Raw genomic sequence first — 14,214 nt, forward strand, 5'->3', positions numbered from 1 at the left:
CATGCCCCGTCCCCAGTTAGGAGTTTAAAGGAAGAAGTAGTGGTGGGGGAACCAGCAAGTGCTGCTTTTTTTTTTTTTTTTTTTTTTGTCAGTTCCAGAACGATATCTAAACACACATTTTCTGATTAAACAAATTCTGAGTTGGGGACAGGAATAGTCAGGATCTGTGCTGGCTATCCTTGTTGTCGACTACTGGAACGGAATATTCTCCGCTAAACAAATTCAGAGTCGGGAATCATAGAAAGGTCAAAATGAAATCCCAGTGTTCTGAGTTTGGGGGAAGTGAACCTCATTGTCTGTAGAAGGTGGAGGGAGGGGAGGGGGTTCTGTGACCTCCACAATCACAGTGTGACTGGGCACCGGGCTGAGGACAAGCATGGAAACAGTTGTCACTTTTAGCTGTAACTGATCTTTTGTTGTTTGACCCCCAGCACAGATCCCTTAAGATGACTGGCCAAAACCAAGCTACAAGAAGCATCTTGGATCTTCTCTGAGAAAACAGAGCTTTGGTGGCATTTAAAAACAAAAGAGTTGGGGATTTGGCTCAGTGGTAGAGCGCTTGCCTAGCAAGCACAAGGCCCTGGGTTCGGTCCCCAGCTCCGAAAAACAAACAAACAAATAAAAACAAAAGAAAGCAAAACAAAAAACCCCAGAGTTTTAAAAAGTGATGTCTTGAAGAAAGTTGGAACATATCTGTGGAAAAGTTTTGCTCCAAATCTCATCTGAAAACTAGTGACCCAAAAGACATGACTAGTGTTTGTCCCCAGGCCTCTCACAAGTCATCTTTCCTCTTAAAGAGAAAAGAAATCTTCTGCAAAACTTTGATCTTGACCCCTGACTTCTACTGCTCAGTCATGAGACACTGAGGTGATCAAAAGGCCAGAGGAAAAGCAAACTAGATGAGACTCCCCAGAACCACTATCCAGCACTCACAGCTATCGTGTTGAGCAGGTTGGATTCAGACAATAACAATCTAGGAGTTCACTCCATTCATGGGGTCAGCAATGAGCCTACTGTTGTCAAATGTAGAACCATAAAGATACAACTCTATATGTGTACAAATCTGCAAATTAGTTTTCTTTAAACTGTAGTGTAATTCCAGGGATTAACAGTAGGTGGCAGTAAAGAGTCCTTTCTGTCTGTGCAGAAAACAGTTACCAATTAAGTGTGGGAGGAAGTAGGTGCTTGAACTTCTTACTGCTCTGTCGGACAGGCAGGTTGTCTTGGTAAGTAAAAGAAATTACTCTATTTTTAAAAACAAGTAGAAATGGAAAACATCTCTATGATCAAGTTGTGGATGTTGTGCTCTAAGTAGCACAATTACTTATTGTGACTCTGTCATTTGAAACTAGTATTTATCCAACCTTCAGAGAAAAGCTTCCCTTTGTGTGATTTGTTTTCAAAACCTTGTGTGTTCCTGTGTGTGCACGTGTGCCTGCATACGTGTGTGTGTGTGTGTGTCTTTGCCTTTGTATGTGTGTGTGTTTGTGTGTGTGTGCCTTTGCCTTTGTATGTGTGTGTGTGTGTGTTTGTGTGAGTGAGTGTGTGTGTGTGTGTGTGTGTGTGTGTGTGTGTGTGTGTGTGTAAGGTGATGAGTACTTAGTTACAGGTGTTTTTGGTTTTAGGACAGAGCTGTTTTGATTTTAGATGACCTTCCTAACCTCTCTTTCTCCCCCATCCATATTCCTCTCAGTGAAATGTTCAGGAAGACCCAACATGCTGTGACCCACATACACTCGAGTGTGTTTACCAAGAGTCCATGAGTTGGAATGTGATACCTTCTTTGAGGCGCAGAGAGCGGAAGCTCAGTCTATCTATGCATTTGGAGGTGGTCCTTCGAGAGGAAACTAGGGTAGGGCTCCATCAGATCATCAGAGTAGAAGCCCACGAATAAATGCTGGAAGCTTAATTGAAGCAGGGTGCGACCGGAATGCACACAGATGTCCCCATCTCTGGCCATGTGCTGCCATGCGGTTCTTCTATCAAGGTCATCACAGGATGTGACTGACCCCTTGACTGTGGAGCAGAGCTGTAAGTAAGATGAACTCCTTTTTTTTTTCCCCCCCAGAGCTGAGGACCGAACCCAGGGCCTTCCACTTGGTAGGCAAGCGCTCTACCACTGAGCTAAATCCCCAACCCCTGAACTCCTTTTCTTTATCAAGCTTCTGTCTCAGGCATTTCCTTATGCCAACCAAGGAGACTATTGAATAGTTCGTTTCTCCTGGAGAAGCACCGGGTTCTCCTTACTAGATGTTCTTGTCTGTCTCCTCAGACTATTGGCCCTGTTCTGGGGGTCTGGAAGTCAAGGCGAAATTTAAGTTTTGAAAATATTCTCCAAGCTACATCCAAGTTGCTCAGTGCAGAAGTTTCCAGAGCCATATGGGAAGTGGAGCGGAAGCGCTCTTGCCCTCTGTTGGGGCCTTCCAGGGCGGTTAATAGTTTACTCTGGCACAGGGAAAGCTTTTCATGCCCATTTGCAGAACTGAACTCAGAGAGCGAGATTCATTGTGTAGGTGTTGCCACTTAAAGCCAGTCCAACCCTGATTTGATGCTCCCAGAGTTTCTAAGCAGAGGTAACGCAAACATATCACTTCCTTATGTCATTTGGTGGCAGCTAAGTTTGTTCTGGATCATAAAAAAACGGACATAAATATATTTGAAGGTTTTTCATGCTTTTAAAGTTTCCTTTCAAGTTTTTCTTTCGTTCAATTAATGAATCATCCTTTTTGTGCATGTTTAAGTGGTTTGGGGTTCTAAAATAGGTGGAGGTCAGTGACTCTCAGTAAGACTATGATCCTAAATTATAGGAACTGATTAGGTAAGTGCAGAATAGAATTGAAGCACACTGTTCACACACTTGGGTCAGGCTGTTTCAGCTGTAGGCAGCTTCTAACCCTTTGAGGTTACTGCTGTTAAGGGAACAAAGACACTGCATCTTGCTCATGGAGACCTCTCCACATCTTATGCCCAGCAGGACTGACTACTGCCTCATTGAAGTCTGAGCTTGACTTTGGGGAAAATCTCTGATTTAGTCGCACTCGGTGGCAACAACTAGGTAAGTCCAAGTCTTTTAAGCCCAGTATTGTTTACTCTGACCTGATTATATCGTGTGGTTCTGTCCTAGAGTCCTGAGCCCTGGGCAGTACCCAGGAATTACCCAGCAGGTAACTGGGTATTATTCTGACTCTCATTGTCTTCTTAACAATTGTCTCATTGCCCTAACGAGAATGGTAGTGGCCTTTACATGACAGGATCCTGGTGTTAGGGGGTGTAGCTCAGGGTAGACAGCTTGCCTGGCATGTTCTGAGTCTTGAGTCTGATCCCTGGAACTACACACACACACACACACACACACACACACACACACACACACACACTCCAAAGCAAGAGAAATGTATCCTAGTAGTGTTATAAGCTGGAAGTCTATGTTGAGGGTTCCCTATGCTTGGGGCCTGGAGGAAGATCTCTTATTGGGCATGGCCATCTCGTGTCTTCTTGCAAAAAACAGGCAGAGAGCCCTATAAAATCCTTTTTATAGGGACCTTTATTCCATTCTCAAGACTTCTGTCTCCATGACCTCTACCTTCCCAGGGACCTGTGTCCTAATCCTACCCCCTTGAAGATTCAAATTCAGACGTTTCAAAGGGGCCCATTCGGCCCCACAACACCCACTTAAACATGGCTCCTTGTGTGAGTAGCTCTTTGCGGAGCTGGGCTAGGGTAAGTGGAACATTTAGGCCTTTGCAAGGGTAATCAATGCCACAAAAAGGCCGGCCTAGCTTTTACCATGAACTTTGATGTTCTGTCATCTTTCTTACTCGGAGTGCGTGTGAATGCTGCTGGTGAAGAACTCAGGCGAGCGTGGGCAAGTGTGCACACCCTTACAGAAACTAAGTCCAGGGAGGGTTCTGGAAAGCAGAGAGGTCTGCATGTGTAGCCAGGAACTTCTATAGCACAGGTTTATTTCTGAGAATTGAATTCTTTAGGTCTGCCTAGGCCATCTGATGTATGGTGGGGGACATGTGGGCAGGAATTTGGCTCTTTGTTTGTCCTGATGTCTTGTTTTTCTAGTGACATTCTAGGGAGTTTTAAAATTCATGGAGACAGCTGCACAACTATGCAGCCTTCGTTTAAAGCACCTCTAAGGTTCATCTTTCCCAACACAGCTCCCTTTGTTCTCATATGCCACTGGACAGGTGACAATAGGGCAGTATCTGAGGTAGGGTGGATCGATAACTTGAACAATGGGAATGACCCCAAACAATGTCTCACGCTTGAGAGGAGGAAAATATCCTTTTGATGAATAAATGAGTGAAAGATTTTCTGAAACTTTTCTATCCTTAAATTCCACCAGTATTGGCTGGATAAATGGATGGATGGATGCATACAAGTGCCCTCATAGGCTCCTGTATTTGACCATTGGGTCCCAGTGGGTGGTGCTGTTTGGGGAAGCTATGGAGTTTTTAGGTCGTGGAGCCTTCTGGAAGAAGTATGTGTCAGCGTGGGGGTGAGTTTTAAGGATTTATACCCTTGCTTCATGTCTTAGGGTCTTATTGCTGTAAGCAGACACCATGACCAATGAATGTTTTATAAAGGACAGTAGTTAATTGGGGCTGGCTTACAGGTTCAGAGGTTCAGTCCATTATCATCAAGGTGGGATGGTGCATGAGGAGTTCTACATCTTCACTGAAGGAAGCCAGGACCAGACAGCATCCTCAGGCTGCTAGGAGGAGGGTCTCCAAGCCCATCCCCCACAGTGACACACTTCCTCCAACAAGGCCACACCTTCTAATAGTGCAACTCCCTGGGCCAAACATATGCACACTATCACACCTCAGCCTTCCCCACCCCTCCAGTGTATGGATGAAATGTGATTATCCAGCTCCAGCTGCCTTGTACACGATAACGGACTCTGTCTCCCTAGAACGGGAAAACTAAACACACCCCTTCTTCCTCACGTTGCTTTTTTTTTTTTCATGTTCCAATATAGTTTATTATATTAACACAGTAGAAAAGTGTAAGTTAAGGCACAGTACAAGGCTGTAAGGTATTGATAGTGAACATGTTAACTGTAGACATATCAATGCATTGGTGGGTGGGTGGGTTGTAGGATGTGGGGACATCTCTGCTATATACTTCCGATTCTATTTGATGCCATTCTTAACTTTTGAGTTGGTGGTGGATAGGGTTGGTTTGTATATTCTAAAGGAATTGCTGAATAATTACAAGGATATTAGGTCACACAGAGAGGTGGACAATAAATGACCATGTAAGGGGGACTAAAGATGGTCCAGATAATTTGTAATTAGGCTGTGGCCCTGCAATAGTTTGTGGATGCAGAATCACAATTCTCACCTCAGCGGTGACAAGAAACAGTTTATTCTGTAGCCAGAATAAGAGTGACCTAGAAACACAGATTCAATGTACCTCAAATTCTGTGTGCCAATGTGATAACAGTCTTATAAATTTTTATAGTAACAGAAAAAAAGAAAATCATGAAATAAAAATACCTTTAAATATACTGTGAGAAACATTAGGAAGGCGTGTTATAGAAAAAGGTGGGAATCTCAACAATAGGCCTTGGTGATATCTGATGACATCTTTAGCCTTTTGGTTGGTGCAAGCCCAGTGGTCTGTTTGTATATTTTTTTTTATTAACTTGAGTATTTCTTATTTACATTTCGAGTGTTATCCCCTTTCCCGGTTTCCGGGCCAACATCCCCAGGCCCCCCCCTCCCCTTCTTTATGGGTGTTCCCCTCCCCATCCTCCCCTCATTGCCGCCCTCCCCCCAACAATCACATTCACTGGGGGTTCAGTCTTAGCAGGACCCAGGGCTTCCCCTTCCTCTGGTGATCTTACTAGGATATTCAATGCTACCTATGAGGTCAGAGTCCAGGGTCAGTCCATGTATAGTCTTTAGGTAGTGGCTTAGTCCCTGGAAGCTCTGGTTGCTTGGCATTGTTGTACATATGGGGTCTCGAGCCCCTTCAAGCTCTTCCAGGTCTTTCTCTGATTCCTTCAACGGGGGTCCTGTTCTCAGTTCAGTGCTTTGCTGCTGGCATTCGCCTCTGTATTTGCTGTATTCTGGCTGTGTCTCTCAGGAGCGATCTACATCCGGCTCCTGTCTGCCTGCACTTCTTTGCTTCATCCATCTTGTCTAATTGGGTGGCTGTATATGTATGGGCCACATGTGGGGCAGGCTCTGAATGGGTTTTCCTTCTGTTTTAATCTTTGCCTCTCTATTCCCTGCCAAGGGTATTCTTGTTCCCTTTTTAAAGAAGGAGTGAAGCATTCACATTTTGATCATCCGTCTTGAGTTTCATGTGTTCTAGGCATCTAGGGTAATTCAAGCATTTGGGCTAATAGCCACTTATCAATGAGTGCATACCATGTGTGTTTTTCTGTGATTGGGTTAGCTCACTCAGGATGATATTTTCCAGCTCCAACCATTTGCCTACGAATTTCATAAAGTCATTGTTTTTGATAGCTGAGTAATACTCCATTGTGTAGATGCACCATATTTTCTGTATCCATTCCTCTGTTGAAGGGCATCTGGGTTCTTTCCAGCTTCTGGCTATTATAAATAAGGCTGCTATGAACATAGTGGAGCACGTGTCTTTTTTATATGTTGGGGCATCTTTTGGGTATATGCCCAAGAGAGGTATAGCTGGATCTTCAGGCAGTTCAATGTCCAATTTTCTGAGGAACCTCCAGACTGATTTCCAGAATGGTTGGTTGTACCAGTCTGCAATCCCACCAACAATGGAGGAGTGTTCCTCTTTCTCCACATCCTCGCCAGCATTTGTTGTCACCTGAGTTTTTGATCTTAACCATTCTCACTGGTTTGAGGTGAAATCTCAGGGTTGTTTTGATTTGCATTTCCCTTATGACTAAAGATGTTGAACATTTCTTTAGGAGTTTCTCAGCCATTCGGCATTCCTCAGCTGTGAATTCTTTGTTTAGCTCTGAACCCCATTTTTAATAGGGTTATTTGTCTCCCCGCGGTCTAACTTCTTGAGTTCTTTGTATATTTTGGATATAAGGCCTCTATCTGTTGTAGGATTGGTAAAGATCTTTTCCCAATCTGTTGGTTGCCGTTTTGTCCTAACCACAGTGTCCTTTGCCTTACAGAAGCTTTGCAGTTTTATGAGATCCCATTTGTCAATTCTTGATCTTAGAGCATAAGTCATTGGTGTTTTGTTCAGGAAATTTTTTCCAGTGCCCATGTGTTCCAGATGCTGCCCTAGTTTTTCTTCTATTAGTTTGAGTGTATCTGGTTTGATGTGGAGGTCCTTGATCCACTTGGACTTAAGCTTTGTACAGGGTGATAAGCATGGATCGATCTGCATTCTTCTACATGTTGACCTCCAGTTGAACCAGCACCATTTGCTGAAAATGCTATCTTTTTTTCCATTTGATGGTTTTGGCTCCTTTGTCAAAAATCAAGTGCCCATAGGTGTGTGGGTTCATTTCTGGGTCTTCAATTCTGTTCCATTAGTTTATCTGTCTGTCTCTGTACCAATCCCATGCAGTTTTTATCACTATTGCTCTGTAATACTGCTTGAGTTCAGGGATAGTGATTCCCCCTGAAGTCCTTTTATTGTTGAGGATAGTTTTAGCTATCCTGAGTTTTTTGTTATTCCAGATGAATTTGCAAATTGTTCTGTCTAACTCTCTGAAGAAATGGATTGGTATTTTGATGGGGATTGCATTGAATCTGTAGATCGCTTTTGGTAAAATGGCCATTTTTTACTATATTAATCCTGCCAATCCATGAGCATGGGAGATCTTTCCATTTTCTGAGGTCTTCTTCAATTTCTTTCTTCAGAGTCTTGAAGTTCTTGTTGTACAGATCTTTTACTTGCTTGGTTAAAGTCACACCGAGGTACTTTATATTATTTGGGTCTATTATGAAGGGTGTCGTTTCCCTAATTTCTTTCTCAGCTTGTTTCTCTTTTGTGTGGAGGAAGGCTACTGATTTATTTGAGTTAATTTTATACCCAGTCACTTTGCTGAAGTTGTTTATCAGCTTTAGTAGTTCTCTGGTGGAGCTTTTGGGATCACTTAAATATACTATCATATCATCTGCAAATAGTGATATTTTGACTTCTTCTTTTCCAATCTGTATCCCCTTGATCTCCATTTGTTGTCTGATTGCTCTGGCTAGAACTTCAAGAACTATATTGAATAAGTAGGGAGAGAGTGGGCAGCCTTGTCTAGTCCCTGATTTTAGCCTCACGTTGCTTTCATCACAGCAGAAAAACGTGACCAGTATGGAATCTAACCCTAATTCCTTGCCATGACCCACAAGGCCTTGAGTGATCTTGGCCCTAAGTCTCTTGTGTTTGCTTTACCCAAGGCTATCCCTGACTTCCCTGTTCCTCAGACCAGCTCACCTCAGTTTCACCCCAAGACTTTGTATTGGCCTTTTCTTTTGTAAGATGAGCTTTTCCTTTAGTTCTTTGGATTCATTTCTGTCTCTTCCTCAGGGTCATCTCAGAAAGGCTTTCTCTAACCAATCAATCAAAACGAATTACTCAGCATTGCCTCAGTGATTATTGTAACTCTGATTCCCCCCCCCTCTCTGATTTACTTATTTCATGTATGTGGATACACTGTCGTTGTCTTCAGACACACCAGAAGAGGACATCAGATCCCATTACAGATGGTTGTGAACCACCATGTGGTTGCTAGGAATTGAACTCAGGACCTCTGGAAGAGCAGTCAGTGCTCTTAACCACTGAGCCATCTCTCCAGCCCCTGATTTGTTTCTCTAGATTATACTTAATCACTCCATGAAATTAAAATTAGTTATTTATTAACAGGTCTTTGTCTTGAGGGTCAGACTCTGTCTTCTTCTGTCTAGGCCCTGTGTTCTGTGTCTAGGCCCTAAAACATGGCTAGTGGATGAGTAATGTATATTGGCTGGATGAATAATGGACAAATGAATGAATGGATGAATGAATGAATGAACGAACAAATGACTGTTTACTGTGATCTTTATCAGCTTTTGAGTAAGACCAAAATTAGTCCCCAAAACCTGTACAGGTGACAATGAGTGATAGCAGGGAGGTCATGACACAGTGACCCAGGGGTCTCTTAGGAAAGTTGTGGGACACCTGAGCTTCTCTTGCCAAAGCATAAAAGGTCATGAAGTGAGTGTCGGCCTGGTTTCTAAATGAGTTTGAGAGGGTCAGAAAATGTTTAGTTAGGGTTACTATTTGTGTAATAAAACACCGTGACAAAGAAGGTTGGGGAGGAAAGAACTAATTTGGCTTACACTTCCATACCATAGTCCATTACTGAAGGACAGGAACTCAAACAAGGCAGGAACCTGGAGACAGGAGCTGATACAGAGGCTATGGCAGGGTGCTTCTTACTGGATTACTTCTGGCTTGCTCAGCCTGCTTTCTTATAGAACCCAGGACCGCCAGCCCAGAGATGCACCACCTACATGAACTGGGCCCTCTCCCATGAATCACTAATTAATGGATAGCTTACAGCTGGCTCTTAGGGAGGCATTTTCTCAATTGGGATTTCCTCCTTTCCGATAACTCTAGTTTGCATCAAGTTAACATTAAATTATCCAGGAGGAGGAGTTTCCATGGATCATTTGTGTTCCAACCCTACTGATCCTGCTATAGATCATCATGAGTGTACTGGCTTAAAGCAACAGCAATTTATTCTGGAGGCTGAAAACACAGAGCCAGGCAGTGGCAGGGCTGTGTTGTCTCCAGAGCCTCCTGCCATATCAAAAGTGGTTTGGGGCTAGCAAGATGGTAGAGTTGCTAAAGGCGCATGCTGCCAAACCTGAGAAACTAGGTTCAATACCTGGGTCTCGCACAGTGGAATAGGGCAACTGACTCTTCCCCTCTTCCCACAAGTTGTCCTCCACACATGAACTGTGGCACGAACACATACACACATTTACATATATATGTGTGTGTGTGCCACAGTGTCTACATATGTATATCTAATCATCTATCTATATCTACATTTATATCTAATCCAGATCTATTTCCCTATCTATCTGTCTGTCTGTCCATTAATCCATCCATCCACCCATCCATCTAGTCTGTCTGTCTGTCCATCTATCCATCCATCCACCATCTATCTATCTATCTATCTATCTATCTATCTATCTATCTATCTATCTAGTCGGTCTGTCTATCTGATTAGAGTTTTTATACTATCTATTGTTTATCCACCCCCCATCTAATTTATCAATCTTCCTGGTTTTGGATTGTATTAACCCTAAAGAATGTAGCCTCTATTTAATGAATCTCTAATAAGAAAAAACATTAATGCCTAATTTAATATATCCATGTTATGTCCTTTTTTTCCTAGGCTTATATCCATCTGGAGATGCTCTGATGAATAGCAGCAGCCTCAAGCATGTCTATTGCCACACAATGACTAAAACACAGTCCACCATCTTCTATTGTATTGTTGTCTTAGGGCTGATACTTATCAAAATCCAGTTATCTGAGGAAAGTGAGTTGATCATTAAGAGGCCAAATGCAAACCTTACCAGAGTGCCCAAGGACCTACCCTTGCAAACAACTACTTTAGATGTATCACAAAACAATATATCTGAGCTTCAGACTTCTGACATACTCTTGTTGTCCAAACTGAGGGTCTTCATTATGTCCTACAACAGACTCCAGTATCTTAATATCAGTGTTTTCAAATTCAACACGGAACTGGAATATTTGGATTTGTCCCACAATGAGTTAAGGCTGATCTCTTGCCACGCAACAGCCGACCTCAAACATTTAGACCTCTCCTTTAATGCATTTGATGCCCTGCCCATATGCAAAGAGTTTGGCAACCTGTCCCAACTACAGTTTCTGGGATTGAGCGGTTCTCAGATACAAAATTCAAGTGTGCAGCTGATTGCTCATCTGAACATCAGTAAGGTTTTGCTGGTGTTAGGAGACACTTATGGGGAAAAAGAAGATCCCAAGTGTCTTCAGCACATTAGCACTGAGACTCTGCATATCGTTTTCCCTTCCAAAAGAGAATTCCATTTTCTTCTGGACATGTCTGTCAGCACGGCCATCAGTTTGGAACTGTCTAACATCAAGTGTGTGCTTGAGGACAAGAACTGCTCTTACTTCCTAGGTACCTTAGAAAGACTTAGAAAGACTCAGAGGCTCTCAAATCTTACCCTGAACAACGTGGACACAACATGGAATTCCTTCATTAACATCCTTCAGCTGGTTTGGCATACACCAGTCAAGTCTTTCTCAATTTCAAACGTGAAACTAAAAGGTCATTTTAACTTCAGAAGATTCCATTATTCTGACACTTCTCTGAGGGCTTTGTCGATACATCAAGTTGTCACTGATGTGTTCAGCTTCCCCCAAAGTAACATATACAGCATCTTCTCCAATATGAACATCCAAAGTTTTACAGTATCTGGAACACGCATGGTCCACATGCTTTGCCCAGACCAAATTAGCCCATTTCTGTATTTGGACTTTACAGATAACCTTTTAACAGACATAGTTTTTGAAGACTGTAGAAATTTAATTAGATTGAAAACACTTAGTTTACAAAAGAATCAGTTAAAAACACTTGAAAATATAATTCTTATGTCTATGGAGATGACATCCCTACAAAAACTAGACATTAGCCAGAATTCTCTAAGGTACAGTGATGCGGGAAGCCCATGCTCCTGGACCCAGAGTTTGTTAGTTTTAAATTTGTCTTCAAACATGCTTACGGACTCTGTCTTCAGGTGCTTACCTCCCAAGGTCAAGGTCCTTGACCTTCACAACAACAGGATAGTGAGCATCTCTAAAGATGTCACCCACCTGCAAGCTTTGCAGGAACTCAATGTCGCATCCAATTTTTTAACTGACCTTCCTGGATGTGGAGCCTTCAGTAGCCTTTCTGTGCTGGTCATCGACCATAACTCAGTTTCCCACCCCTCCTCTGATTTCTTCCAGAGCTGTCAGAATATCAGGTCCATAACAGCGGGGAACAACCCATTCCGATGCACATGTGAGCTGAGGGAGTTTGTCAAAAACATAGGTCAGGCATCAAGAGAAGTGGTGGAGGGCTGGCCTGACTCTTACAGGTGTGATTACCCAGACAGCATTAAGGGAACCCCACTGCAGGACTTCCACATGTCTCCACTGTCCTGCGATACAATTCTACTGACTGTCACCATTGGGGCCACTCTGCTGCTGCTGGCTGCCATTGGGGCTTCCCTCTGTCTCTACTTTGATCTGCCCTGGTATCTCAGGATGCTATGGCAGTGGACACAGACCAGGCACAGGGCCCGGAACATCCCCTTAGAGGAACTGCAGAGGAACCTCCAGTTCCATGCTTTTGTCTCATACAGTGGGCATGATTCTGCCTGGGTGAAGAATGAATTACTACCAAACCTAGAGAAAGATGACATTCGGGTTTGCCTCCATGAGAGAAACTTTGTCCCTGGCAAGAGCATTGTGGAGAACATCATACACTTCATTGAGAAGAGTTACAAGTCCATCTTTGTGCTGTCTCCCCACTTCATCCAGAGTGAGTGGTGCCATTATGAACTCTACTTTGCCCATCACAATCTCTTCCACGAAGGGTCTGATAACTTAATCCTGATCTTGCTGGAACCAATTCCACAGTACTCCATCCCTACCAATTACCACAAGCTCAAAACTCTCATGGCACGGAGGACCTATTTGGAATGGCCCACAGAAAAGAGCAAGCATGGACTCTTTTGGGCAAATCTAAGAGCATCCATTAATGTTAAGCTGGTCAACCAGGCAGAAGCAACATGTTACACACAGCAATAAGAATACCCACCTCATCAGGAAGCTGCTTTGGGGAGCAACAACACTGGGGAGTTCTGGTAATGGTACCATTCACATCAGCAAGAAGCAAAAGATGTTTCTGTCTTTATGATGTGGGAATTCGTGCTTTTTAGCCCGACTGTGCCACTAGTGTTTGCTAATAAAAAGTAGCGGGGTACTATAATTTGGGTTGAAATCATTCACATTTCTCTTTTTCTTTTTTCTGGTTTTTCAAGGCAGGGTTTCTTTGTGTGGTCTTCACTGTCCTGGAACTTGCTCTGTAGAGCAGGCTGTCCTTAGGCTCACAGAGATTCACCTATGTCTGCCTCCTGAGTACTGGCATTTAAATTTTTTTTTTATTGTTCTATGTTTATAGTGCTTGGCCTGCATGTATGCCTGTGCTTTCAGAGTGCCTTCAGAGGCCAGCAGAGGGCATTAGAGCCATTGGAACTGAAGTCATGGACAGCTGTTAGCTGCCATGAGGGTGCAGGGAATTGAACCTGGGTCTTCCGCAAGAGTAGCCAGTGCTCTTAATTGCTGAGCCACCTCTCCAGCTCCCAAACTGCTAATTTCAAACACTTAGGGGATACATTTGTTCCTTTGCTGTAGCCACATTTGTTGAATTTATCACAAAAATCAGAAGGCCTTCCCTTTGCAGATATCTGTGTCTGGACAGCGGTAGAAAACTCCAATCCACTTTTGGTTGACTTCCCCATTATTCTTTCTGGGTTCACCATGAATCCCTTCACTTTTAGACCTGGATGTTACTTTTCCACATAAATTGCCTGGATATAAAGCTCTTGTCTCGGTTTCCACGAAATGGCAGGATTGAAGGGACTATCAATTTAGTCTTTCAAGAAACCATCAGGGAATCAGGTCTGTATGTCTCCAGACATAGAAAGAGTAATGAAATAAGAACATACAGTGATGTCCAGCGATTATTTATGTGGCCATCTTAGAAATAATAGGTAATTAATCTCAGTACCTGGGTGGCAGAGGTAGGTGGATCTCTATGAGCGCAAGGCCACACTGGTCTACATATCGAATTTCAGAACGGCCAGGGCTCTGTAGAGAGACCCTGCCTCAAAACAAACCAAGAAACCGCAGTAGTTTAGGCTTGTCACTGAGTCTTGAAGGAAGCCTCATGGTGAAAAATGGAAAGGCTATATAAAAAAAGAGAGCAAAGGCTGGGTGCCCAGACTTATTCCTCAGCATGGTTGGGTATGGGGATTATGACCAATGAGACTAGTATATGGCTGTCAACAATGAAATAAAACCACATTACAGTCAGACATGGTGGTGCATACCTGCAACTCCAGCAACTTCCAGGCTGAGGTAGGAGGTTGCAGAATTCCAGGCCAGCCTGGGGTATATAGTTAGATCCTATCTCGAGGAGGAGGAAGAAGAGGAGGAGGA

The 14,214-nt window shown here is 43.3% G+C and overlaps 1 protein-coding gene across 3 annotated transcripts; it reads left to right on the forward strand.

Annotated features, from left to right (window-relative positions):
- Positions 1 to 353: 353 nt before the first annotated feature.
- Tlr1 (toll-like receptor 1) lies at positions 354 to 12,982 on the forward strand. 3 transcript variants are annotated; one of them, XM_039091926.2, is made up of 4 exons: positions 354 to 1,226; positions 1,694 to 2,031; positions 2,972 to 3,055; positions 10,349 to 12,982. In XM_039091926.2, exon 4 carries the CDS (start codon positions 10,375 to 10,377, stop codon positions 12,799 to 12,801), a length of 2,427 nt encoding a protein of 808 aa, XP_038947854.1. In that variant the 5' UTR covers positions 354 to 1,226; positions 1,694 to 2,031; positions 2,972 to 3,055; positions 10,349 to 10,374; the 3' UTR covers positions 12,802 to 12,982. The 3 variants fall into 3 exon arrangements, with proteins under 3 accessions (XP_038947854.1, XP_038947853.1, NP_001165591.1); XM_039091925.2 differs by having other exon boundaries at positions 2,975 to 3,055; NM_001172120.2 differs by lacking the exons at positions 354 to 1,226; positions 1,694 to 2,031; positions 2,972 to 3,055 and having other exon boundaries at positions 10,414 to 12,978.
- Positions 12,983 to 14,214: the final 1,232 nt, after the last annotated feature.

The sequence above is a fragment of the Rattus norvegicus genome, chromosome 14, assembly GCF_036323735.1.
Source record: "Rattus norvegicus strain BN/NHsdMcwi chromosome 14, GRCr8, whole genome shotgun sequence".
Classification (NCBI taxonomy): Eukaryota; Metazoa; Chordata; class Mammalia; order Rodentia; family Muridae; genus Rattus; species Rattus norvegicus.